General features: G+C 44.0%; 2 protein-coding genes across 3 annotated transcripts in view; one reads left to right on the forward strand and one right to left on the reverse strand.

Moving 5' to 3' along the window:
- Nucleotides 1-23,533, forward strand: part of LOC139927053 (intersectin-2-like) — a 37,383-nt gene extending 13,850 nt beyond the window's left edge. For both annotated transcript variants that reach the window (XM_078289801.1, XM_078289802.1), the window contains exons 7-38: nt 458-551; nt 2,777-2,919; nt 3,202-3,265; nt 3,717-3,854; nt 4,036-4,142; nt 4,234-4,496; nt 5,004-5,153; nt 5,271-5,411; nt 5,659-5,746; nt 5,874-6,013; nt 8,015-8,154; nt 8,417-8,837; nt 9,090-9,271; nt 9,570-9,630; nt 10,621-10,853; nt 10,978-11,018; nt 11,144-11,310; nt 11,487-11,520; nt 11,669-11,790; nt 14,114-14,210; nt 15,000-15,191; nt 18,157-18,278; nt 18,415-18,521; nt 19,363-19,546; nt 19,798-19,896; nt 20,113-20,280; nt 20,474-20,692; nt 20,882-21,003; nt 21,084-21,166; nt 21,660-21,743; nt 21,905-22,078; nt 22,514-23,533. In XM_078289801.1, the coding sequence (XP_078145927.1) occupies nt 458-551; nt 2,777-2,919; nt 3,202-3,265; nt 3,717-3,854; nt 4,036-4,142; nt 4,234-4,496; nt 5,004-5,153; nt 5,271-5,411; nt 5,659-5,746; nt 5,874-6,013; nt 8,015-8,154; nt 8,417-8,837; nt 9,090-9,271; nt 9,570-9,630; nt 10,621-10,853; nt 10,978-11,018; nt 11,144-11,310; nt 11,487-11,520; nt 11,669-11,790; nt 14,114-14,210; nt 15,000-15,191; nt 18,157-18,278; nt 18,415-18,521; nt 19,363-19,546; nt 19,798-19,896; nt 20,113-20,280; nt 20,474-20,692; nt 20,882-21,003; nt 21,084-21,166; nt 21,660-21,743; nt 21,905-22,078; nt 22,514-22,665 (4,532 nt within the window). In that variant the 3' untranslated portion in view covers nt 22,666-23,533. The remainder of the gene's footprint in view (nt 1-457; nt 552-2,776; nt 2,920-3,201; nt 3,266-3,716; nt 3,855-4,035; nt 4,143-4,233; nt 4,497-5,003; nt 5,154-5,270; nt 5,412-5,658; nt 5,747-5,873; nt 6,014-8,014; nt 8,155-8,416; nt 8,838-9,089; nt 9,272-9,569; nt 9,631-10,620; nt 10,854-10,977; nt 11,019-11,143; nt 11,311-11,486; nt 11,521-11,668; nt 11,791-14,113; nt 14,211-14,999; nt 15,192-18,156; nt 18,279-18,414; nt 18,522-19,362; nt 19,547-19,797; nt 19,897-20,112; nt 20,281-20,473; nt 20,693-20,881; nt 21,004-21,083; nt 21,167-21,659; nt 21,744-21,904; nt 22,079-22,513) is intronic.
- A 406-nt stretch (nt 23,534-23,939) lies between these two features.
- Nucleotides 23,940-25,947, reverse strand: fam228a (family with sequence similarity 228 member A). The gene is made up of 7 exons (XM_071919030.2): nt 25,759-25,947; nt 25,604-25,675; nt 25,069-25,263; nt 24,802-24,882; nt 24,584-24,671; nt 24,223-24,406; nt 23,940-24,043 (listed from the first exon to the last, which is right to left on the reverse strand). Exons 1-7 carry the CDS (start codon nt 25,945-25,947, stop codon nt 23,956-23,958), a joined length of 897 nt encoding a protein of 298 aa, XP_071775131.2. The 3' UTR covers nt 23,940-23,955.
- Between the last annotated feature and the right edge of the window lie 1,825 nt (nt 25,948-27,772).

Below are 27,772 nucleotides of genomic sequence, written 5' to 3' on the forward strand. Positions count from 1 at the left end.
AGGCATTGTTATAAAGCGCTTTGAGTGGTCGATAGATTAGAAAAGCGCTATATAAATGCAGTCCATTTACATTTATCTCCCTCTCTCTCTGCTGATGAAAGGCAGTGCCATAGCTCTTGAGACTAACCCTCTTTAGCACAGGGTTTCACAAAAAGGCAATAGCTTTGTTTATAGCCAGACGTCAATAACCTTGCTGCTGGAGCTCTGTGTGCCGCGACTGTAAAGTACGAGGAGATAAGATTAGATGTACACACGTTCAAGGGCAGCTGTACTCTGCAGGGCTACAGTATATGTCAGAGATTGATTGCATAAGAAATGCACATGAACATATGTATTTGGAGGAATACCCAGAAGTAAGCATGCACACATTATTTTTTCAGGTAGTTTTCCTCATCTAACCTTGAATATTTAACCACTGATTGCCTTTTTCCTGCCCCCAAACCCTCTCTTTTCCCAGCGCTCCCTCTCTCCGGTTTCTCTTCTCCCATGGTGTTTTCTCCAACAACAGGCATGTCCAAGGCCAACTCTCTGCTAGACCTTGGATCCAGCAGGTGAGACCTAGAGAGTAAAGAAATGTATATAAAAATGTACACAAAACTGTCCATGACCAGGAAAATTCCCTCCAAACTAGATGCAAGAAGAATTCAGCTCATTGTATACTTGGATGTGGGTCTATGTTGTTTACAAGTACTTGCAACATTAGGATTTGCTAGCATATGTACAGCTGATCAATAAGATCCTTTCTTTTTAATCAGCAGCCACCTAGTAACCACTCTTGTTTGTGTATTTTCTGCAAGGCCCATGTATGTGCATTTTTGATGCAGCCAATTCCAAAACACCACAGACTCTCAAAGGGTTTCTGTTAAAGCATAAATTAAAGATCAAGCAAGTCACTTCTAAGTAAGTTTTATGGGTGCTGCATGGATTTCTGAGATGCACCATTTATCGTGCAGTGATTTTGAGTGAAAGACTGGTATAAAGACTGGTGTAAGTCACGCACGACCAATCCAGTAGTTCAGAGCTTATGAAGAAGTAGAGACTTTGCAGGGAAGGGTGGAGGATCAGAATGCGGGCAGAGATGATACAGTAAGATAACAGACAGAGCAGGAAGGATTTTGGAGTCAAATGTTCTAGTCAGCTGCAACGGGAAGTGGACTTGTTTTGAGTCGCAAACATCAGACGAGGAACAGGAAACAAATGACATTCTTAAGTGGGGAGGTCATTGTATCGCTATGCGGTTTCCATCTGTGTTAAAATGCAAGAAAAATAATACTTGCGTTGAAGGATGTGTTCTATGAAACAAGGAAGCAGGTTAGACGTATTTGCACTTCAAAAACTGAGGATCTGGTGCAGGATCATAGAGAAAGTCAGATTTGACTCGAGGCGATGTACTGTACAGTTAGTTAAAGAGACATCACTTACTATGTACTAACACTCGTCAGTCAGCGGGTTTTATCACATGAAACGCTCTCCACTTGAAGTCAATTTTACCCATATGTGCTGGTGTCAGGTATGTTGTCAGTGACTGGAGGGGTTAGTGGTTCTGCATCAATTACACTCCGACTTGCATCAGTGCCTTTGCACAAAGCACTTCATCTCTATTCAGAATAGCTACATTGGTGGAAAGTAATTGGGAGTGAATAAACAAGAAACCTGTGTCTGGGTGTTTTGTGCGGTTTCAGTAATGACCGGAGCCCATGCAGCAAGACAATAGCAGTATCTCATGTCATCGATCCTTTTCATGTTGGTGTTTTGTGTGGGTTGGGTAAAGGACAGTGGTCGTATCTGATTTCATTGATTCTGTCTTCGCTTGAATGTCCCAGTGCTGCATAGAAAAAAACCCTGGACCTGGGGGCAGATGGTGATGGTGGTGTCAAGGACAGTGTCAATATGGGCACTAGTGTGCTAGGAAGTCATGTACAGGTTGATCCAGCTACCGCCCGTATCACTTTAACCTGCCAGCCCCAGACATGATATCCCCTCACATCGTGCTACACACACATTGTTCTTGCTTGTTATTGTTTCCCGACCCATACAAAGTTTTAATATGGGGGAAAGTCACAGCCCTAGGTGGTGGCACTAATGCACACATTTGCACGCACGCACATACACACACACACACACCCACCTACACACACACAGACACACACACACACACACACACACACACACACACACACACACACACAGAAAGGCCCTTGGGCAAAGGGAGGATCCCACACCCCTTCTCCCATTGTCTCTCTGAAACCTCTTACTTCTCCCAGGGGAGTGGCTGGGTGGAGAGTTTCCACCCAGCTATAATGAATGAAAAAAGAAGAAACAAAACATTCTTCTCAAATGAACATCACCAACCCAGCTTATGAGCTAGCTATTCTTGCACAGGCATTGTTTCCAATAAAAACAGAATGGCTGATTAGCATAGCCGGGGTGTACAGTGTACAGGACTGTCTTGTTTCAGAGAGGCATGTCTATGTGGCAGTTTGCACCGTCTTCCTCCTCGGCTAATTAAGAGCTGAGAAATAACACCGGGGAGTCTCTAAGCAATTAGTGGCTTTAAGCAAGGGATTGAATGCCATGCAGAGAGGGAAAGCTGACCACATAGTGTAATGTCCTAGAATCACTGGCTGTTGCTGGCCTTTAGGAGACAGACGTCCTGGTGTATTGATCTCTCTCTCTCTCTCTCTCTCTCTCTCTCTCTCTCTCTCTCTCTCTCTCTCTCTCTCTCTCTCTCTCTCTCTCTCTCTCTCTCTCTCTCTCTCTCTCTCTCTCACTATAGTTCCAACTCTTCCTCCACCACCTCGTTGGCCAGTAACTCTCCTAAGACGGGTTCGTGTGATTGGGCCGTTCCGCAGGCCTCAAGACTCAAGTACCGTCAACAGTTCAACACACTAGACAAGCTCATGAGTGGCTACTTGTCAGGTGGGTCACACACACACACACACACACACACACATAAATGCACACGCGGTTCACTGGACTGCTCGGCTGCTCACGAGTGGCTACGTCTTCGTTTTTAGTTTGATAGAGCGCACTCTTAATCATTTTCAATTCAGATACACACACTTACATACTCTCCTGATTGCTCTCAACCACACTTGACAGAACTTGGCTGTCAGACACACACAGACGCACACACATCACACACGCATAAGTACACACGAGCACTCTGCTGTTATTTCTGATTTGATTTCTGCTTTTCAGGACCTCAGGTTAGAAATGCGCTGATGGCCTCCAACCTGACCCAGACTCAGCTAGCTACCATCTGGTGAGTTTGAGTGTGTGTGTGTGTGTGTGTGTGTATGTATCCATGTATGTATGATTCAGCTAGTAGCCATTCATAAGCTTGTGTGTGCATTCTTCAAATCATAAAAGAAGAACATGTTTTGAATTTTATATAATGATCTAATGCTCTGATTGGTTGATAAATTAATATCTCACATGGCTTACCATGGCAATGGTCTCTTCGCAGTTATCAATTATTTAGTAAATAATAATAGGTCAATGGAAAACAAAAGTGGGAACATTTTAGCATCAGCATCCCAATTAGACATTATATCATCTTTAATTTGGTGGACAATTTTGCAAAAGAACATTTGAGTATTGTGGAATTCTCTGTGTTGTAATGTGCGTATCGTCTGTGTTTTACTATGTTGAAGTGTGTTTTTCTATGTTGAACGTGTGTGTGCGTGTGTGTGTGTGTGTGTGTGTGTATGCAGGACCCTGGCTGATGTGGATAAGGATGGTCAGTTGAGAGCTGATGAGTTCATTCTGGCCATGCACCTGGTGGACATGGCCAAGACGGGCCGCCCTCTGCCCCTCACACTGCCTCAAGACCTGGTGCCTCCCTCTCTCAGGTAACACACACACACACACACACACACACAGAGATTACATTCACACAATAAGCAATTTGGTTGACCATTGGATTCCTCAGTGAAATACAACCGTCATTTATCGCTGTCACTTGTCATTTATCCCTCATCATTTATCTCTGTCACTTTGTCACTTAACTCTCTTTTTTTGTCCTTGTTTCAGAGGTGGAGTCAAGTGCAGTGAGCTTGTTAATGGAACGGGGCCCTACATAACTCCTGGTTTAATAGAGACAGCAGAGATAGAACCTGTACAAAAGACCAAGAGCGGCGGTATGCAGCGCTATTACACTTTTTGTTTTGAGGTTATGTCTCCTCTCTTCCCTCTGTCACACCTCTCTCCTCCTCTTCCTCCTGCCCCTAGTGTCCTTCGAGGACAAGCTGAAGGCGAACTTTGCGCGGGGCAGCGCCGAGCTGGAGAAACGGCGGCTGGCTCTGGAGGAGCAGCAGAGGAAGGAGCGGGAGAGGAGGGAGCGAGAGGAGCGGGACGTTCAGGAGAGGAGGGAGAGGGAGGCCAGGGAGCAGGAGAACCGCAGGAGGCTGGAGGAGGAGAGGCGGATGGAGAGGCAGAGGGAGATGGAGAGACAGAAGGAGGAGGAGAGACTGAGAGAGCTGGAGAGGAAGGAGGTGAGTGGGAGGTGTTACCACTCTGTGAGACATCGAGTATGGGATTAATCTGCTTAAGGCAATATTTTGATTAAAACATTTTCATGGTTTGATTTCTCTAGTAATGGATTCATTTAATAATCAGGCAGAAGGAATGTATTTTGGTCGAGATCTTTTCGAACATCAACAACAAGCATGTTCAATTCTTTCATTTGGTTTACCATGAAATGAGTTTCTTCGTTGTTCCAAAAGTGTTACCACTACTTTGTCAGTCTGCTGCACTGCGCCATGTCATTAGATTGTTTGTTTGCTTGTAAATACAGTGTCCGGATCACTGCGTCTGGTGACCTTTATGAAATGTGCAGCTTTAAAAAATTGAGCTGTGTACAGCGCTGTGATAAAAACATTATTTTTTTAGTACTTTAATGAGTCTCAGAGAAAATGAGGGATGATATGCACTCATGGGGAGCTTTTGTGTGTCTCTCTCTCTCTCTCCCATCTCTCCGTCTCTCTCTCTTTCTCTTTCAGGTGGCGAAGCAGGAGCTGGAGCGCCAGCGGAGGGAGGACTGGGAGCGAGGGAAGAAAGAGGAGTTGGGCAGGAGGAGAGAAGGGGAGCAGGAAGAGATCTCTCGACTCAGGGCCAAAAAGAAGAGTCTAGAGATGGAGCTGGAGGCTGTGGTGAGAAAGCACACACACACACACACACACACACACACACACACACGCTCTCTTGCAATCTTATGAAGGCATGGGGTCCGTTGGGTAAACACTGCTGTCAATCGGCCGGTCTCCCAGGGCAACAAGCACAAGCAGATCTCAGACCGTCTCCGTGACGCCCAGAGCAAGAGGCGGATTCAGAAGGCCGAGCTGGACCTTGTCAATCAGAAGAGGGACGCTCGAATCTCTGAGATCAACACGCTGCAGCTCCAGTTTGAGGTTAGAAGAAATGTAGTTATCTTGCTCTCACTCCCTCTTTGTCAAACCTGTTGCTCCATAGAAATGCCTGCTTCCCTAAAGTTATTCCCATGAATGTTTTTTGAGTCTGTTTTCTCTCTCTTGTTTTCTCTCTCTTGTTTTCTCTCTCTTGCTTTCCCTCTTCTTCCCCTGTGTGTGTGTGTGTGTGTGTGTGTGTGTGTGTGTGTGTTTGTGTGTGTGTGTGTGTGTATGTGTGTGCCTGCCATAGGACTGGCAGAGGAAGCTCTCCCAGCTGGTCCCAGAACAGCAGAGGCTGACTGAGAGGCTACGCAGCATTGGCCTCAACAACCTCCCTTGTGGGTGACAAATGCCTGCTTTCAAAGCGACAAACACACACACAGACACACACAGCATGTATGTATTTCAGTCAGTGAGTATATGACTTCTCTCAGTCGTCTCTGACCTTTGACCTTTGCCCCGTAGCGGTGACTTTGACCTCTCTGAATGGGAGCGTGGCGGAGAAAGGCGTGACTTGCCGCAGACTGAAGGACCAGCTTGACACTCTGGAGAGGGAGACCACCGACAAGCTGGCCCAGATGGAGCAGTACAACAAGGAGCTCAAGGTCAGCGGTCACCACAGACCAGTTCAGGATAGATTTGGGCCGGTACAAACCTATTTAGACTAAAACCGACCACTTAACACCAGTACATACTTGTTTAGTTTGTTACAGACCATTTAAGTTCAACACAGACCACTTCAGTCCAGACCAGGCCACCACAGGCCAGTGCATATCATATTAACCTTGCATTTTACAAGTCATAGATGACTAAAAGAGCAATTTAGATAAGCACAGTACAGTACAACAAAATAGACTAGAGCAAGAAGAGTGTATGTCATATTTGAGCAATATTCCAGACTAGAAGCCAGTACAAGGCAGGGTAAACTTTATTTATATAGCACATTTCATACGCAAGGCAAATTCAATGTGCTTCACATAAAACATAAAAAATGCATAATCTGTCAGGTAAAATGACATCATCAACTCATAACATGACATTAAAAAGAAAAAAGAAAGATAAAATATCTAAATAAAACATCTAAATAAATAAAAGATATAAATACATAAGTTTGTGCTTTCCTAGAGTGCCGGCTTATTGGAATGGAATAAAAACAGGGAATTTCACACTCAAAATGTTGTTGTGAAATCTTGTTCAACTGGTCATGGTGCCTCTAGGATTTCACTCCTCAAGGCAAAGAAAACCTTGTTACCTAACCGTTAACACACACACACACACAAACACAGACGCACACATTCGTTGGCACAAAAGCTTGTTAACTCGATACCCATCTGAAGAATGATCCCCATCCTCCTTCATAATCTATTGTTCACAGAATCCGATACTAATAATACTCCGATACTAAAACTGTTCTTTTCTCTTTTGCTTTGTTCACTTTTTTTCTCTGTGATTAACCGTGCGTTTTTAAGCTTTTAACCTCTCTCTCTTTTTCTCTCCTTCCTCTCTTTTCCCTCGGCGTCTCCCATCCTGTACTTCTTCTGTCTTACACCTCCACATTTGTCTTTTCTCCGCCCCATTTATTTCTTCTTCCCTTCCTGCTTCCCCTCTCCTTGCCTCCGCTCTCGTGTCATCCTCCCTACAACTTACCCCCCGTTTTCCTGTCTTCTTCGCACTCATTATCTCCGTTCTTCCTCTCTCCCGCCTTCTGTCCATCCCATCCCATCCCCTCTCCTCCCTCCCTCGTCGCTCCCTCTGTGTTTCTTGCTGTAGTTTGGGGATATGGACGACTGTGTCCTGCGGGGCCTTCTGTCTCTGCTGGCCTGTCTCAGCCAGCTCTTCCTTCTCATCAAGGTTATCCTTCCACCCATCTTTCACTCCTCCCCTCCTACTTCTGTTTTTTTTTTTTCATCTTACCTCTTGTTTTCTTTTCCCTCCCTTATGTCACAGTTTCCGTCTTGTTCTTCTTTTTATCCTGCGCTGATTCGATCTGTTTGTTTTCTTCATCTTTTGCCTTTTTTTTTCTCATTTTACTCATGTTTAACTGGAGCTCTGCTTTGGTACCATGTCTCCCTTTTTCTTTGTTGTTTCTCTCCATGGGATTTGTTCTAGCGTGTTTTCCGTGAGTAAACAGGATGCACCCTGAGGGTAAAACGCACGCAGAATTCTTAACCTGCACAATTTTTGTGGTTTGAATGAGAATAAAATTGTACTCGGCTCATCCAATATACAGATATCTGCATGCTAATGTGAATGGCTACTGGGCTTCTGCCTTTGTTTCTGCATGTTTGGAATGGTTGTTTTTGTATTGTTATACTTTTCTTACCGCCATAAATGTTAGAATGAGTTTTGAAACCCTTGTGTTTTTTCTATACAGTGTGGTTCTCTTTGAATACTAAATTCTTGATTAAGTACAAATAGATGGTCTTGTTTGATAAATGTGACACACTGATGACTGCCTTGCGGTTGGAGTGGCATTAAGACTGCCATATGGTTGTGTTGTGCTTTGTGATTGACTGATTACGGCGATGTTTTTGCGCTGTCTAACTAGGTGAAGGCTTGCGGTTTCAAATCTCTCTCATACATTGCGTATGCTGTTATTACATCAGGAGCTGAGGGAGAAGCAGGGGAGGCAGCAGTCCGTCCTGGACGACCTGTACAAAATCAAAGAGGAGAAACTGAGAGAGCTGCAGAAACGCAGGGAGGAGGAGAGAGAAAGGAGGAGGAGGGAGGAAGAAGAGGCGGCCAGGTGAGTGCACATGTGACTTACCCTGCTTTGCATACATACATGCAGCAGATCAAGCAATAGTCCACTACTTGAATCTGCTCTAGTTTCTTTAGATTTTCCCCCGTGACCTTCATTTACATTAACACACATTTCTGGACAGATTCTTAAACATTCCCCTAAAAATGTCACAAGAATACATTAAAAATAACAATGAAAAACATTTAATCCTGAGTTACCGCATCCTAAGCTGTTTTATCGACTACTTTGCATTTGCAATTCCCAGACAGGCAAAGCTAGAGCAAGAGAGGAGGGAGCAGGAGCAGAGGGAGCAGGAGAAGAGGGAGAGGGAGGAGGAGGAGGCCCGGCAGAGGAGACTCCTGGAGGAGCAGAGGGCCAAGCAGAGGGAGGAGGAGGAGAGGGAGGCACAGGCTCGCCTCCGAGCGGCGCAGGAGAAGGCCCAGGAGGAGGAGAGGAGACGCAGGGAGGAGGAGGAGAAGAGAAGGAGGGAGGCGGAGGAGGAGGAGAGGAAACAGACAGAGAAGGAGGAGGAGGAGAGGAGGAGGAGAGAGCAGCAGGAGAGAGGAGGACAGCATCCGGTGTTGATGGCTCAGCGATCCTCCAACCTGACCGCCTACAGAGCCCTGTACCCCTTCGTTGCCCGCAACGCAGACGAGCTGAGTCTAGACGCAGACTGTCTCATAGAGGTATGGGACACACACACACACACACACACACACACACACACACACACACACATTCACATTCGAACGCTCTCAGTGGACTGCAGCATCATGTTGGGTGTGTCGGGTATCTTAATTGGGTGTTACTGCTGCTTAATTTTATTCGCAACTGATTGGTCCAAACGGTGGCTGAATCAGGGAGGCGACATGTTTACCGTCGCCTTGTTACGCGTGATTAAGTGTGATTAAGATATAAGTGTGTTTTCTATAACGCAGGTGGATGAGCACACCGTGGGTGAGCCTGGCTGGTTGTGCGGGAGTTACCGTGGCAACAGGGGCTGGTTCCCCCAGAGCTACGCAGAGAAATCCCCCGGCCCCTCCACCGCTGAAACTGCCCCTTCTGCCCCAGGGGCGGCTCTGCTCGCCCCCTCCTGCCCACCGCAGCCACCTAACCCAGGGTAACATAAACTTTATCTGTCTCGGATTAGATCACATTATTTATATTATTCAATGGAGGCATCTCAATTGCATTTTCTGTGTTATATCTCAGTTTCCCTATACCGTACATAATACAGTTTCATGGACGTGTGCTATATTGGGAAGCGTCTCAGACTGTGCCGTGATTGCTCATCGTGCGTCTAATCTGCCACAATCAAATAAACCTCGAGTGATGTTATTTATGCCGGAGGTACTGTTTTGTTTTCTGTGTTTCTATTGCCTGTATCCCTCATGGTTTGTCTCTCTCACTTTACCCAGAGTTCCAGATGGGGAGGTGACGGGGGACGGCGCTGTCCCCGCCCAATCAGATCCTTCCCAGGTAAGGAGGGAAGTAGCTTGGCTCCGTGTCTCAGATTTAGATTTAACTCCAGACAAGCGTTGCTCTGACTGAGTTCTCTTTACAAAACTTAACTCCTCAATGGACAAATAACCTCTTCAGTGCCCGACTCATGTCAAAAATCATGCCCAAACTCCTAAGTTGAAATTGTGGTACATTAATTAATCATGGTTTATTCAGAATCAACTTGGGATTCATTCCATTTTTAGGGTTGCTCTTTTTAGCTTCTGCTGTTAACTTTCAGACATCTAATAATGGGCAAATGAGAACATTTCTGATAAGCTTTTCAAAGTAGCTAAAGAAGATTTCTACTAAAATAAGAAATCAGCGGTTAGTCTATATATAGCGCATTGATCCTGTCATCCAAGATCTACTGTGGGAAAGTGACAAAGAAAAACAATGTCATGAGCGTCTGCGTGATCTGGGGCTTCCTTGCTGGCTTGCTAGGATTCGTTATAGTGCAGTGGAGCTGGAAGTTTGCTTATAGTCTGCTGCTTCCTGAGCTTCGTTCCTGAGGCTAGCTGGGTTTCCTGTTGGTGTGGTGATGTCTGCACTCACAGTATATCTGGGCTATAAACTGGCTTTGGCGGGCAAGGAATTAGGTCTGGCAGGGGTACACTCGCTGCCGCTGACAGAGACATAGACACACACTTGCACAAAATCACACACACACACACACACACAGAGCTCCAACAACAGCACTGGTGTGTATTTTTAGCCCTCGTCTCTCTACTGGGAGTGCCAGTCTCTCTCTGGGTCACACACACGTTCACAGAACTCAAACTCCCAGTGGGTAGCATCAATGTTAGTAGGTCTGACATTTGTAGGTTATGTCTCATGGTCAGAAAGAGATGGGTGAAGTTATAGCCATTTATTTGTGCAGTGATATGCTACGTGACTCAGTGTCCTCTCCTCTCCTCTCCTCTTCTCTTCTCTCCTCTCCTCTCCTTTCCTCTCCTCTCCTCTCCCCAGTCCTCCGCCCCTCTGCGTGCCCACGCCATCTCCTCCTGGTCAGCCACCTCAGACACCCACCTTAACCTCTCTTCCGGCGCGGGTGACGTCATCACGGCGCTGCTAAGCTTCTCCCAGGGCGACGTCATCAGCGTGCTGCAGCAGAGAGAAGACTGGTGGTTGGGACAGCTCAACGGCACACAGGGATGGTTCCCCAAAAGCTATGTCGCTTTGGAGGCGGGTGGCATTACAGAGTATGAAGACACACACGAGAGCAGACATGTATATACACACACCCACACACATGTATACACCTCACTGACATTACATTTAAGTTGAATATGAGGGTGAATTGTCTGTGTGTTGTTCCCATTCTAGTGTGGACGCATTTGACAGCTCTGATTCTGCTCAGCTAGAAGGTAAGTAAAGTTTGCCTCTGTTAATTATCTCTAGAAAAAAGCTCTTTCTCTGTATTTAATCACAACACTCGCTCTCATCTTAACTCAGTCAGATGTGTGGCTCTGCCTTATTTCTCCCCAATCAGAGTACGTGGCCTTGTACACCTATGAGAGCCCGGAGGCGGGGGACCTGACATTTATTGAGGGGGATGTTGTCATGGTGACGGAGAGAGAAGGGGAGTGGTGGCGAGGGTGCATAGGGGACCGGACCGGGGTGTTTCCCTCCAACTACGTCAGACCTGTTGAGCCAGAGGTGAGAGGAGCGTTGGAATAGAAGTAAAAGGGCATGTTGCAGTATTTTTATCATTAAAATTAAAAAACCCTAACCCCATTAAAATGTGGAATTTGTGTAATAGAATCAACAGTAGAATCATGATAATTGTGTATTTTTTTAATTGAATTTTTCATTTATGTATTTATTTATTTAAGGTTACAAAGCCTGGAGGTCCAACCAAGAAGCCTGGTAAGGATGAGCAGAGAGACTCATGGACACACACACACACACACTAACACACACACACATTTCCATTATCTTCCCTGATTAGCTCCATCACTCCTCTGACATTTACCTGATCTAAATTCAGCCTTGGCGGTTTGTGTTTTGTCGACAGAGATAGCCCAGGCGGTCGCCGGCACCGTCACCCCGACGATGCACCAGCTGAGTCTGTCTCCAGGGCAACTGATCGTGGTCCTGGCGAAGAACTCCACCGGCTGGTGGCTTGGGGAACTGCAGGTCAGTCGTTAGAGCCGTAGGGGCCCTGCAAGAGTCATAGCACTCTCTTTATTTCAAAAAATAATATTTAATTCAGACGGTTAGAGCTTTGACATTTCAGTCGCTAGGGTTTCCATCATTAGCTCATTTGGCTCTTAATGCTGATGTGCAGTCCAAGGGCAATTGCGCCTTGGAGCACAGCATAAGAATTAGTTATTCGTCCTTAGACCTCTTACTGTACGTCTTCTGCCCATTTTCAAAGTACATTAGAGGGGAATATCTGCATTTAAGGCCTTCTCTGCCTATGTGTGAAGGAAAAACGATGTAAAAATCGAAATTATATGAAACCTAATTAGATATGATGTAATGCTTTACTGACAAATTCTTCTGAAATTTGTCTTGCAACACTAGAGGCGTGGTCAGGTTTGATGGATATATAGTGTTCAGTTCTACCTTCATGTTGTCACAGTTCGTAGAAAGACAGACAAAGTAGAGGAGGCTCCTTTTACACTCAAACAGCGTATACTGTAGGTGTGTTCTGAGCTAAGAAGCAAAGTCACGTTCACACTCAGCACATGGTGGAAGGTACCAGACATCTGCAGACCTGTCAGATCAATGGAGAGCTAGTGAGAGGTGGACAGGAGGTTACAGGAGTTAATAATGGTTTGTCTATAGGTCAGACATATACATCAGGGAGAGGTCAATAAAATCCTCACAGTTCATTTTGTGCTGAGGCTGCAGCTCTACCCATGGTTAGGCTCTGCTAAGTCTCGCTGGATGGGTAGACGCAGTAATAAGACAGCCGAGTCAACTCAGCAGCCAAGTGGTCGATAGTTTAGACAAGACAGTCAAAATGGAAATTAACGTTGTTGCATTAGGATGGAATTAGCCGTTTTGTACAATTGTGCAATGCTTTCAAGTTTTTCAGCCCTCAACTTTTTGGGGGGTTTTGTGGTGTTGCAGACAAAATGGATAATATTGGGATTTATTGTCAACAACCTACTCAAAATATCCCATGACAAAGGGAAAACATGTTTTTAGAAATTTTGCAAATTCGTTGAAAATGAAACGCAGAAATAGTATCTTATTTAAATAAGTGTACAACCCTCTGAGTCTTGGCTTTGGCAGCCATTTCAGCTTTGGGTCTAGTTGGACATGTCTGTATGGCCTTGGCACATCTGGATCTTGGGATTTTCTCCCATGACTTGCAAGATGAATGGGGAGTGTCTGAACAGCTGTCTTCAAGTCATTCCACAGATTTTTCAGTTGGATGCAAGTCTGGGCTTTGACTTGGCCACTCAGGGACTTTCACATTCTTGTTTTCAGTATTTATTTGTCTCTGTGTGTAGGGTCATGTTGGAACATAAATCGTCACCCCAGTCTAAGGTTTTTGGCACTCTGAAGCAGGTTCTCCTTAAGAATGTGCCTGTATTTGGTCTAGTCATTGTACCATAGTTAGTGGTAGGGTTGCTGTTAGATGGACGATGAGCTGTTCCCAGTTTCCGCCAGACATAGGGCTTTGCATCCTGGCTGAAGAGTTCAATTTTTGTTTCATCAGAACACAGAATCTTTTGCCTCATGCTTTCAGAGTCTTTTTCAGAGCCTTTTTGCAAACTCCAGGCCTGCTGTCATGTGCCTGTTTTTCAGCAGTGGCTTCTTTCTGGCCACTCTGACATACAGCCCAGATTTTGGAAGCGCTGCACTGACTGTTGTTCTTCCGGCAAGATCTCTTGTCACAGCTGAGGAGCTCTGTTGCTCTGAGTGGTAATTGGGTTTTCTCCCTGACCAAGTTCCTTCTTGCCTGGTTGCTCAGTTTGGTCAGACGACCAGACCAAGATCAAACCAAGTTGTAGAGACATCTCAAGGACATCTCAAACAATTTGGATGTTCCTTCACTCAATTTGGAGTGTCTCTGTGAATGGGTTAAATTCTTATTGACTCAAAACATTTCAGCTTTTTTGTTTTTTTTATTAAATAAATTAAAAATAAATGTAAAATCCACCTTGACATATTGGGTATTTGTGTGAGGATTAGTGAGAAAACAAAATCCTAATATAATCCATTTACAGTCGAGGCTGTAACACCACAAAATGCAGAAAAGGGGGGGGGTTGAAATCTTTCTGAAGGTGCTGAATATAAATTCCCAGTAAAGCACTTTTCAATTCAATTTTTGCTTGTAATGCTGAGACTCTAGAGGTTCAGCGTTCTGCCCAAAGGACGAGTACCGTATTCGATTCGACCATGAATGCATTAGCACTCTAATCATCAGCTCATCTTTCAATCCAGAATGCAGAATTTAATCAGTCTAGTGAAAGATTTAGCTTTACCGGCTCTTTCCCTCCAGGCTCGGGGTAAGAAGCGTCAGAGAGGCTGGTTCCATTCCTCCCACGTCAAACTGCTCGGTCCTTCCAGCGGCAAGTCCACTCCCGCTCCTCTGCCAGGTGACGCTGCCGCACTTTGACCAGGACGTCTTTTCTTTCAGCTTCTTTTTTTATTGTTTTGTTGTGGAGTGTGCTTATAAAAGTACTCTCTTGTGTCTCTTGTTGGTAGAAGCACAAGCATCGTTCTTATTTGTAATCAAAGAGCATGAGCAATCGTTGCACAGAGTTAGTCTATTTTCAGTTTCCACATTTTTTTTTTTGTACTGTAGTAAATTGCAAAGTGAGAATTCACAATTTCTAACTAAGAAGACAAGGCCATGATTTATCTGACAACCTTGCCAAGAACCGCTGATGAACAGGCTTTTTCAGTGCACTGATTTAGAAAGTTGCTGTTTACACAAAGCAATCTCAGAAACGAGTATGCTTAAAATGCCAAGATACTAATAAAATGATGTAATTCCATGTAGCAATGAGTGATTGATTAACCTATCATGGAGGGAGTGAACAGATATTAGTAGACACACAATCCTAACAGAACTACTGTCCTTGCGAACCATGATGAAGCATACTGACACCCAATTGCTGATGTGTCTAGTGTCCTGGTGTACTTTTCTATGTTTGGAAAATGTTACCATTGCACAGCATTGTTGGTAGTTTTACTGTAATAATGTCCAGTTAGTATCCCATAAAACTGTATAAAATCCTGGCATTTTCAGCAAACTGATGACCATTTTAGATTCAGTACGCCGAACCATCCTAATGATTGGCAGATACTACATAACTGTCAGATGCTCCATGTCAATTTCTCCCACTCACCTCCTCATTACACACCTGCCCCTGATCCCACAGTGTGCCAAGTCATCGCGATGTACGACTATACAGCTGCCAATCAGGATGAGTTGAGCTTCTCCAAGGGTCAGCTGATCAGCATCCTGGACAAGACCAACCCTGATTGGTGGAAAGGAGAGACCAATGGGGTCACCGGCCTGCTGCCCACCAATTACGTCAAGATGACCACCGAATCAGACCCCAGCCAGCAATGTGAGTGAACCTCAGGCGTTTTTCTATTTCTGCGCTACTGTCAGACTTTTTCAAAGAGGGATGATATTTTCTGTCACACCCGTTGACTGGTGAAATCAATAATTCACCCACACATATACTGTAATTGGGAGTGCTATAAGCAGAGAAATTCAGTTGCAGACATAACTTGAAACCCATTATATCAGTTGTAGAAGGACGCTTCTGTCTTGTCACTGAATAATCTGATTGGTTGACTTGGCTCACTCCAGGTACAGTAGATTCCTCATCCATGCCAGAGCATGGTGAGAAAAACGGTAAGTAGACAAGAGTCGGTTTCTGTCAATCACTGGGGGATCACTGGTGAACACGAACACACTTTAAAGGCTCAATCCCTAATATACTTTGATATATATATATGGTTTGATATATATATATTAAGTTGAATGGTGTCTGCAGTATAAACATACTGTAGTATTCAGCCTTCAGTGGGCTTTAACTATGATACCGAGCAGTCAGTGCTTGAATTAAGAGGCCTAACTGTGAAATAATTGAGCGGTTAAATTTCCTCTAATTCAACCAAGCCTGTCTGCCTGATAGCATTTGGATCGGGCCTTTAAAGTCTCGCTGCATTGACTGCACCAACAATTTGAAATTTTTTCAAACAAGCCTTGCCAGAAAATCATCTGGTCACGGAGCAAAATGAGAACAACAACCGATTCCTTTCGATTGAAACGGGCACATCCATTCATCCCAACGCTGATTCCCTTTCTGCATATCTGAGCTTCATTCTGACTGGGAATGTGACAGGTGGAGATAATCTTAGTTCACTTTTTGAGGATAAGAAATGTTCAGGCAGAGCTTATAAATTCAAATGGGATGATAGGATAATGAGGTCACTGGAGGAGGGCTTCAAAATGGAGAACTATTCACTTGTCTATTATGTATAATGATGTACAGTACACTGAACAGTTCACCTTTGGCTTTGGTCATAACCTGATTTGGTTTGGGTGGGTGTGACTCTGCTCATATATTCACAGTTTACACACACACATTTGGCCTGAAAACAACCCAGGGCCCATTCTCTTTGTGTGTGTGTGTGTGCGTGCGTGTGTGTGCGTGCGTGTTTTTAATCAGTATTCATGGCTTGTGTTGTCTGGTCTCCACACAGCAGTGTATCTTTGTTAACAAGGGTGAACACGCTGTACGTTTAATTAGGATGAACTCATTAGAGCTGCACACACAAACACGATGAAACTGTAATTCTGATTAACGTGTTCCGACTTTTACACACACACACCCCCGCTGCACACAAGGTCTGCACCTCACCGCGGGAAAAAATTGCAAGAATTACAATCATGCTCCAGCTGAAATGATAATTAACAACATTTACATTTGCAGAAATACATTATTAATGCACCTGCATGTAAGCCTTGTAAGAGTCCAGCATTAATATTAAAACTATATTAATGTCTGCTGTCTCTCCTTCTCTCCATCCACCTCTCCTCCATCTCACTCGCCTCCCCCTCCCTCTCCTCCACTACATCTCTCTTTTTTTTTGTTTCCTCTGTAGGACAGTAATGCTGGCTTTCCTTACTCCTCTTCCTCCTCCTCCTCCTCCTCCTCCTCCTCCTCCTCCTCTTCCTCACCCTTCTCCCTGAGCCAATCAGAGCTCAGAATGCCCTGTCGCATCAGGAAGCCCAGCTGCCAGCAAGAACAGCCCAGCTCTGCGCTTTCCGCCTCACTCTCGTTTAGGACTGTGGTGTTCTGTGCTCCTCTGTTTTTTTTTAAATTTTTTTATCCCTTTTCCTTTTGTTTTGCTTCGTTTTTTTGTTTTTTTGCCTTTCCTCTTTTATATTTCTCTTCTTCTGTCTTTTCTCTATAATGCATTTATTTCTCCCCCTCGCTCTCTCCTCTCCTCTCCTGTTTCCCCCTGATGTTTTCTCTAACCAACTAATTAACCAAGGGGAGTGAGGCAGAGGCAGCTAGACAGGATATGAGTCTTAGAAGCTTTTGCCCCTCTGGTACATTGTCAAAGGCATGGAATGTGTAGTTTTGTTATAGACAAATGAAAATATGGATCATAACAGTTTGGTTACAGTATAATTAAAATATTATTATGTAAAATGGCATCCTGACTAATGAAGTCATTTAGTTTTCTAAATCAAGGCTATGAGTCAACGTGATGTAGACGTTTTTAACAGGGTCGCTCATTCTTGCACTAACAACATTAAACCTTGCTAAAATGGACCAATGTAAAGATTTCAGTTGATGATTCATTCTGTGTTGCTTAATCACAAATAACCTCGCTGCTTGCTAATTGCATTGCTTGGATTACAATGATTGTGATTTTATTATTCAATTCTTATGCACACTTCCATATAGGACTGTTTGCAACGTTGAAACTCGTTCAGTATTGAACTGTAATATCACCAGCAAAAAAAAAAAAAAAAAGCAATTATTAGCATACCAGTGTTTTAAAGGTAGATTCGGAGATATGACACAACAACACCTGCTGAAACTCGCTTCCAAGTTTCGTCAAGTTTGAACCTCAAAAAGACACGAACAAGTCTTCCACTATACTTTCTCTTAAGGCATTGGCTAGTTTACTCATCCACACCTATGCAATCATTTGGAGTGAGCACTCCACCATGAAAGGTGCTTCACTTCTCTTTAATTCAGTGTTCTTGGTAGCAGTATTGTTAGCGGTAGCATTGCTTGGTATGTTCCCTAGGTTCATGTACTGCAAATACAACGTGCCTCACTCTTGTCTGTGCATTAAATGTATATAAAATATCACAGAACTGATAATAAAGAGATTTTAAGATGGTGATGTGTGAATTGCTTTTGATAAGACCTTGACCTTGCAATTATTCATGCATATGCGGTAGCTTTGCGTATTTTCTCTTAAGTGTTTGTGCGTGTCCTTGCAATGCACATGCGCTTGTGTGTGCATGTGTGTGTGTTTGTGTGCATGTGTGTGCTTTAGGGTGTGCTGACCTGATGACGTTGGACACCATGACGCCCCAGGAGAGGAAGAGGCAGGGTTACATCCATGAGCTCATCCAGACTGAGGAGACCTACCTGGAGGACCTGGAACTGGTGCTGGAGGTAAACTCTGCAGTACACACACACACACACATATTCAAAAATCCTCAACCTTTCTGTTGGATTTAAAGCACTGACATTGTTTATAATGCGTATCTCTTTCTCTCTCTCTCTGTGTGTGTGCATGTGTGTCTCTCAGGTCTTCCACAAGCCCATGTCGGAGTCGGGCCGTCTAACAGAAGCTGAGATGGGAGTGATCTTTGTTAACTGGAGGGAGCTGATCATGTGTAACACCAAACTACTCAAGTAAGCACCACACACCACCTTGATTATTCTGATTAACACTTTTAATCCATAATGCTGCATGAAACGTTAATTTTTCACCGGTTTGTATATTAAAAAAAAAAAACACCAGAGGGGAGATTCAATGATTGTGTAAACCAGAGGGGAGCCATTGATTATGAATAACATTGATTTAGAATGTGTGCAAACCCTCTACTATAGCTACTATCACACCATACTGCGCCCTATCGCTGAAGGGAGGAACTACACACAGAAAAAATGATAAAGATGAGCTATTATTTAGAGACTGGAGACAATAGATTGTTACACAAAGGTTAATATCGAGCGTAAGTAAAGATAATCTGTACTCACTGGCTTTATATTATTCAGCATGCGTGTGTGTGTGTTTTTGCATGTTTACAGCTTAATTCGTGCCCATGCAGATGTAACAAAAAGCATATACACTACCAGTCAAAAGTTTGGACACACCTGATTGAATGTTTTTCATTATCTTAAAACCATTTTGATCTAAAGGCTTATGCTTAAATGCTTGAAATTTGTTTCTTAGACAAATATAAATAGTGAAGTTGATGCCTATGTATGAATTTCTTTCCAAAGCCTTTGCCTTTCCATCAAGGCAAAGGGTGGCTGCTTTAAAGAATCTAAAGTATGAGATTGTTTCATTTGTTTGACACTTTTTTGGTCACTGCATAATTCCATTTGTGTTATTTCATGGATTTGATGTCTTTACTATTATTCTAAAATGTGGAAAATAGTAAAAATAAAGAAAAATGTGGTGTGACCAAACTTTTGACTGGTAGTGCATGTGTGTGTCTTACATCATCATAACCCTTGTGCGTCCCAGGGCCCTGCGTGTCCGTAAGAAGACGGGTGGGGAGAACATGCCGGTGCAGGTGATAGGGGACCTGCTGGCCTCGGAGCTCGCCCACATGCAGCCCTACATCCGCTTCTGCTCCTGCCAGCTGAACGCCGCCGCCCTGCTGCAGAGCAAGACCCACAACCAGCCCGACTTCAAGGACTTCCTCAAGGTACTGCATCGTGGGAAATGGGAGTTATTCTGGAGAATCGCTTGATTTGGCACCGTTATTCGGTGTGCAGTGTAATGAGAGAAGCATAATCAAGCTTTGTTTTTTGCAAATCCTAGCTCCTAGGCATCAGTGGATAAATACTATTTTATTGAAGTGAACTAACCATGGAATGATTTATGGGAGCACATGTGGTCTTTCTTCTGTGAAATTGAATAAAATGTGAATCTCTCTCTCTCTCTCCTTATGAGCAGAAGATTGCCACTAACTACCGTTGTAAAGGAATGCCACTGTCCAGCTTCCTCCTCAAGCCCATGCAGAGGATCACACGCTACCCCCTGCTCATAAAGAATGTATGTGAACACACACACACACACATATACACACATATATATACACATGCACAAATACCATCGAGAGTGTCGCTCTTCGATAATCACAGCACTCTCTATTCATCTACACTGTTTCTTTACCCATTCATTCAAAAACACGCCCCCCTTGTCTCTCTCTCTCTCTCTCTCCCTCCCCCTCTCTCTCTCTCCCCGTCCTTTCGTCTTCCTGTTGGTCAGATCCTGGAGCACACCCCGGACGGCCATGCGGACCGCGGCCCCCTGAGAGAAGCCCTGGAGCGGGCAGAAGAGCTGTGCTCCCAGGTCAACGAGGGGGTCAGGGAGAAGGAGAACTCCGACAGGCTGGAGTGGATTCAGACCCACATCCAGTGTGAGGGGCTTATAGAGGTAAACATACACACACACATGATGTGTATGAATGTACATTTTTACATCCATCACACATCCACAAAATAGTATGCAATACATGATACCAAACACAAAAAGTAACTTCACTAATCCACCTACTGACTCTCTCCTTCCCTCTCTCCTTCATTTCTCCTCACTCATTCCTTCTTTTCTTTCTTCTTCTATCTTTCAGCACTTGGTCTTCAACTCGCTGACTAATTGCCTCGGGCCTCGCAAGTTGCTCCACAGCGGCCGGCTGCACAAAACCAAAAGCAGCAGGGAGCTGTGGGCTTTCCTCTTCAATGATTTCCTCCTCCTCACACACAGCGCCAAGCCCTTCTCCTCCTCCTCCTCAGGACCAGACAAGCTGTTCAGCCCCAAGACCAACATCCAGCTGAAGATGTATAAGACGGTGAGCAGAGAGGCTACGCGCAGATATGAACTCCTTTTCTTTTTTAAATATTCTTTTGTGGCTTTTTTGCCTTTTTTTACTAGATGGCTTAAATCCTTCTTTGTTCTACAAGCATTCTCCCTTATCTTCTTCTTCCTCTGGCCATCTGTCCACCCATCCATTCATCCATCACCCCATTTTCATCTCCAGCCGCTGTTTCTGAACGAGGTTCTGGTGAAAATGCCATCCGACCCATCCAGCGACGAGCCACTGTTCCACGTCTCGCACATCGACCGCGTCTACACACTCAAGACTGAGACCTTGAACGAAAGGTACACAGACATTTACGCACACCTTACCAATAACTTGATTCATGCTGTGTACAGTATTTATACATTTACTGTGTTGGCAGGACAACGTGGGTCCAGAGAATCAAAGCAGCATCTGAACATTTCATAGAGACGGAGAAGAAAAAGAGAGAGAAAGCTTACCAAGGTAAAAAGTCGCTTTTCTACTAATTGAACCTACTTTTTAATCAGTATTCATGGCTTACATTGTCTCCATACAGCAGTGGATCTCTGTTAGCAAGAGTGAACACCCTCTGCTGTTTGATTAGGGTGAACTCATTAAAGAGACACACACACATACATAAGATAAGCAGACATGGACAGACATATACACACCCAAATTTGAATTACAGTGAATGCAGCCTGAATGTAATTTACAACCAGTTATACAGTGCTTGCACATTCTCTGCACATTCCACATAACAAAGGAAGTTATTCACCAGGCAAAATTTGCAAGGGTGTGTATGTGGGACAAAGATACACATACACATTACACTGAATACGGTCTAAATTAGCAACCTATTATATAGTATGAGAAGGAGGAAATCATTAGAAAATATCAGTTTTTCTCACCAGGTTGAATTTGTAAGTGTGTTGTGGGCCGCCTAAATCTCATGGCTTTGTGTTTGGTCTTTGCATAGCACGTTCTCTGAAGACCAGCGGTATCGGTCGACTGCTGGTAACCGTCACCGAAGCCCAGGAGCTCAAGGCCTGCAAGCCCAACGGTGAGGCCCTCTGGTGGGATACAAATCCTGCTACTCTCCCCTGATCCCCATGTTGCCCTGTGCCTGTCTACATCAACTCACAATGCACTCTTTAGTGTTACAACATTTCTTCAGAGCATACATCGTACATAAGTAATAACTTGTACATCATTACCCTCCAGGTAAGAGTAACCCGTACTGTGAGCTGACCATGGGGGCTCAGTGCTACACCTCCCGCCCGATCAGCGACACTCTCAACCCCAAGTGGAACTTCAACTGCCAGTTCTTCATCAAGGACCTCTACCAGGACGTGCTGTGTATCACCGTGTTCGAGAAAGACCAGTTCTCACCAGATGGTCAGTGGATGAGACAGAAACACACACACACAGATACACACACAAACACAGTTTTGTTTACACATACAAACAAAATTCTTTCTTCCTGCTGAAATCAAAAGTCTCTCCGATGCCTCCGGCTGGTACTGAATGCAGCAGCTAGGATTTTAAATAACCGAAGAAATTCTGGCAACACTTCAGCCACTTGTATCCGCAATCTCATTTACAACCCAAAGCCTGTGACCATGGGTGAAGGTCAGAATGAAAACTGAACAGTAAATCCAGAGCTTTGCTTTTGAAGCTTTCAAAAAGTCGGATCACCACCCATAAGGTGAAGGGTAGAGGCCCAGAGCACTGCCTGCTGGGTGAAGGGTTGCAGTGCAGCAGATTTAGATATGATGTTTGAGGATATTCATTTTAGCAGTTCCACTAAATCACCTGTTTCTGGCTCTTCAGATTTCCTGGGTCGCACCGAGGTTCCAGTGGCGACCATAAAGAAGGAGATGGAGAGCAAAGGTGCTGCGAACCGTCGTCTACTGCTGCATGAAGTCCCCACCGGGGAAGTGTGGGTGAAACTCGACCTACAGCTTTACGAGCCGACCAAATGAGGTGGAGGAACACACACTGCCAAACGCTCCCACAGGCACACACACACACACCAGTTATATGGTAATGAAGAGGAAACCTGTTTTCACTGCAGTGAACAGAGTTTAGACATAATGAACACATTTCAGCTAAAACATGAGGGAATTAATGCATTTGCTTAAATATAAGCGCTCACACACATACACACACTTACTTAAAAGTGCCTATTTATCCCAGTGCAAGTGATGCCATGAAAAAGGGAATCTGTTCTCATTGACTGCCATGTTCTGCCCTGAGCCTTCCAGACCCATTTAAGTGGCCTCAACTAGAGAAGACCTTGCCAAAAAGTAGAATGACAAGCTGATGAAAGGTCTTCAAAAGTAGTAATTTATTTGAGAACAAGGCAAAGATGTTTTGCCACCAACAAGCCATGAGCTCGAGTGAGTTAAAAATGTCAGTATAATTGCCAATACTTTCATGTTCACCAGTTAGAAATACAGTTAGACAAATGTGCCTTAGCTTTTAATCAATTAAATCCCCTAAATGGTAAAGAAGTTTTATATTTTGCTATTATTTTTACAAATATGTATACATTATTTCCCTCTTAAAGGGGGAATACGTCCAACATAATGTCTTCATTTGCTTAAAATGGATACAAGCCTCAAATGCCCTGTTACATATACTGTACATATACCAAATGAACTGTCGCATACTACTATACAGCCCCATTTGAACTGTCAGACACTACTACACACATGTCTCTTTCAACTATTGCACACTACTGTACAATGTAATGTCCCAGGTTAACCTTATGGTCTAGCCATGAGGTCTGATGTTAGGTATGCCTTTAAATCCTGGAAGTGACATGAATAAAATTCATAAAAAAAAGTATTTTTCTGCATTGTGGCTGAGTGTTTGACTATCATACTCCTTCAGCATATGAGTTTCCAGGTGTCTTATGTTATAACACTGTTCCAGGTATCCACTGCCTGAAGAAGCACCATGTCTTACAGAAGTCAGCCTCAAACATCCACCACTCAGACTGGGTTTATTGAGTCATGCACTTCAAAGTTGTTAAATCATTCATGCACGTCTGCCCGTTACATCATTGTCCTAACAACCTTGAAGTGGTAGAAGATGAGAGGCAGATTTGTTGATTGGCATCCAGCCAATGTAAGCCGGGTGGTGTGGTGGATTTTCTCTGTGAGGTAGTTAGAAGGGGATAGTTGGTGAGAGTTACAGTAATTAGTATGGAATTGTTTGCATGTAGGCAAGGAGTGAAGTTGCTGTTAACTTGCTGGTAGGTGCCAGCGTCATCTTCTGAAGGACCAGCAGCTAGTCTGATGGCATCTTCCATCTGGTGTGGCACTTGCTGTGATGTGGTATGGTACCGTATTGAGCCTGGATAAGACAAGATATACATTGTGTAAAACTCTACTTTTTGCATTGTAGTCATTGTCACCTGCATAACTTATTACTCGCATAAGCCATCAATGATCCTGTAGCTTTATACACATGGCAAATATACTGTATGTGTTCAAAACAGAAAATTCAACTCTCTTGCTACTCTACATTTGTACCTGTTGGGCTTCCTTAGCTCAGTCTCAACCTCCACTAGAGGCTCACTGGAGGCAGAGACTGGATAATGAGGTGAAGCCAGTAGGGACAGGTCAGCCTGTGGGGTCACAGAGTCACTAAGAGGGACCAGATGAGGTAGATCACTCTGAAGTAGCTGCTCTGCTTGTCTCCTTGTGTGTTTGCGTCCTAAATCAGAGGACAAATCAGTTTATAACTTAAGAAGCACAGGTTTGGGGATTTATTTCCCCAGCTTTTCCTCAGCAGTGCTGGAATTTTATCTAAAACTTACTGTAGAGTAAAACGTACATATATAGATATAGGTCTCATAGTTCCTTATGGTAAAAAGGGAAAATACCCAGATACCTGTTTCACAAGAAAGGGCTGTTCTCTTTTCTTTTACCCTTTCGCGTGACTGAAGGCACAGCGGGCCCTTTATGGCAGATGAATTGAGCTAAGGACGGAGCAGCTAATTAATATATAGCCAGTGACAGAGTAGGCACGATTGCTATATTTAAATATGTCCAAAATAATTTTGAATCATGTAAAGTCAAATATTTAATATTTAAGTCACAAAGTCTGACCTTGAAGTAGTGTGGTTTTTGGCTGTTGAGGAGGAAAGGATTGTACTCCTGTGGATCATAGCTTTCTAGAAACACAAAACCCTGAAGATAAGAGAGGTTACAGTGGTTAGAGGAAGATAATTACGCAGAGCTCACTTTCTTTTAACTTGTGTGAGTGTCTATTGCACTAATGACCAAATTAGTACAAACAAAGATACAAAATGAAGCTAAAACAACAGTATCACAGTTCAGATCGAGACAAAACCCACTCATAGCAATGACCGCTACCTTGGCATTGCAGTGATGGATGTAGTGACTGTACAAGCTCCGGCGCCTCTTGGCCTCCTCATAGCAGCAGCTCGACATCCGCTCCTCCACCCTCTTCTGGAGGGGCGTCCACACGCGCTCCGTCCAGCGCTTGTGCAGCAGCTCCCTCTTCCTCAGCTCTGCTGCATCCCGCTGGCTCAGGAAACTCTCCAACTCCTCAACGCAGACACATAACGTGTCGTTACACCACAGACACAACACGTTAATTAACATCACACAACAAGGGAATCAGACACAAAAACACTACGTTGTCCTCTATCTGGTACATAAATACAATTTTTAGTATTTTTTTTAACTGATAACACCACACAAAGTAAAACACAGAACAATCTCCACATAATCTGGAATCCAGACAGAATATATTGCAAAGCCACATAAATTACAGAGAGAATACAGAATATACGATGGTACCACACAAAAAAAAACAAAGAATGTGTTGTAATGCACAAGAAAAATTTGCAGAAATCAGTAAATGACACAACATCCTACAAGTTACCTTCAGAAAGTCATTCTCGGTGTCCAGTAGAGGTTGGATAATCGCTCTCGCCTGTTGATTTTCAGCCTCCACCTTTGCCTAAATGGTATACATGCGGTGAGAAAATCCATCTCCTCTCTGAGCGTGCATGTACAGTATGTGGTTGTGTGCAGTACCTGCAGCCGTCTGAGGGAGGTGTGAGAGAGCCAGTCCAGCTGGGGGCCCTGAGGCGGCCCAGAGGCCCAGGCCTCAGCCCTGTTCCCAGCTCTGACTCCCCCGCTGCTGCTCCTCATCTTCACACCTCCCTGAGACGGGGTCCTCCTGCTCTCTGACGCACGTGATGCACCATCCTTCAGATTTCCCATGGACTCCTGAAACATAAATAAGCTCTTTTCTGTGGTCACTCACTAATATGATCCATAACTGACTATTTCCTTAATAAGCAAAACATGCTGTATTATATAGCGTAGAAAATCATTTTTTATAAATCCTCCATAGCTGATCTGAAATTACATGATGTGTAACAGCAAATGAGGAATCTAAATACAGAATTCTACCTACGCATTGCTTCATGCCAGCACTGTTATGGTGAATGTTACTGCGGATGTGAGAATTAGAAAATGCTGAAAAATACAAATCGCAGAGCTCCATAGAGATTGTGAACTCTTTTTCAAATCCCAGCTAGAGTGCACAGATAGACCAGACACAATCCTGTAGCAGGTGTACAGAAGGCAGCAGAGTCCAGCACAACAGGCTGTGAGAGGTCGTGTCACTACCTGGAAACCTGAGCTGCTGATCACCGTTACACACACACACACACACACACACACACACACACACATGTAGGACATGTATGTCGGTGTGCTATGGACTTTGTTTTGTCATGACTTGGCAACTTTGGCAGCCATGTGAGAGATGGCAGCTTCCTGCCTTGGTTTGGCTTCTCGGTTTGTTCTATTGTATTTCACCTGATCTAGTTTCCTTTTATTTTCTGTTGTCCTCAATTAAGTGATGCAGGTAGAACGGCTACTGTATCTGTCAATCAAAGTAATCTGAAACCTTTCCATTCATCCTTCCTAAGACCCTGAGATTTCCGCATTGTACGTTCAGATATTACAGCATACAGACAGAGAAGAGAGAGAGGGGGGCAGACAGGCATGCAGACAGGCATTGTACCCCCTGCCAAATGACCCGGGTTGGCTAGGGTACAGACACACTGCCTCCTTGCTATAAAAGACTGGTGATAAATTATTAGTTGGCAAGAGTTCACAGTTTCACTGTTGCTGCAAAGGGAGAACAGTTGTGTGTGTGTAGGTGTGTGTGTGTGTGTGTGTGTGTGTGTGTGTGTGTGTGTGTATGAGAGAGAGAGGTGAGAGGGGTAAGAAGTATTTTACCCTAAACTGGCCCCTAATCAACAGAGCTACAGGCTAATGTAAATGTATACAGTAAATGCAATAATCCTGGCAGGGAAAGTGAATGAGTAACACTCTCTTCCCTTAATAAGCCCACTTAATAACCATTGTAGTGCCCTTGAGCAAGGCATTAAACCCCCAATTGCTCCATAGGACCTGCTCAGTAGTAACAGTTGATGACTGGTTGTACTAGGCAGGAGTAAATGTATTTATATGAATTTGAAGCAGGGTGGTTTCCAGAATAAGTAAAGATTCAAAGAGATGTGGGGGGGAAATGTATCAATGTAGTCGAGCATAAATTACCCCATGTGATTCATTTAAAAGGCTGCAGGCTACTTACTGTATTATGTGAATATTATGTACTTTTTCCTAATGGATAATAGTCCATATGGATTTGTCAGTATGCATGTAACTTCCTTACCCTAGATTTCAAAAAGCTGAGAGGAAAAGGAGTGTGGAAGGTGATCACACCATCTGCAGTGTTTTTCTTCTTGAGGGACATGCCTAATTTGTGAGAAAAAACATTTGGATTTATGAATCATCAGTGATAACCTACTTAATAACAGCCTTGAGGAGAAGGAGGCTAGTAGCTTTCCTAGTGGCCCCATGTATCCGAATCTAGAGAGAGATACATAGGCCTATAGGCTATCAGATACACTGTCTCACTCAAAGCCTAAGCAACTGTGTAAGAATAAGATTTGATTAAATTAAACCAAGACACTCTAATCCACACAGTGAGCCTTGTAATATAGTATTTAGCAGACTGCCTATAATCTTT

This window comes from Centroberyx gerrardi, chromosome 18, assembly GCF_048128805.1.
Source record: "Centroberyx gerrardi isolate f3 chromosome 18, fCenGer3.hap1.cur.20231027, whole genome shotgun sequence".
Lineage (NCBI taxonomy): Eukaryota > Metazoa > Chordata > Actinopteri > Beryciformes > Berycidae > Centroberyx > Centroberyx gerrardi.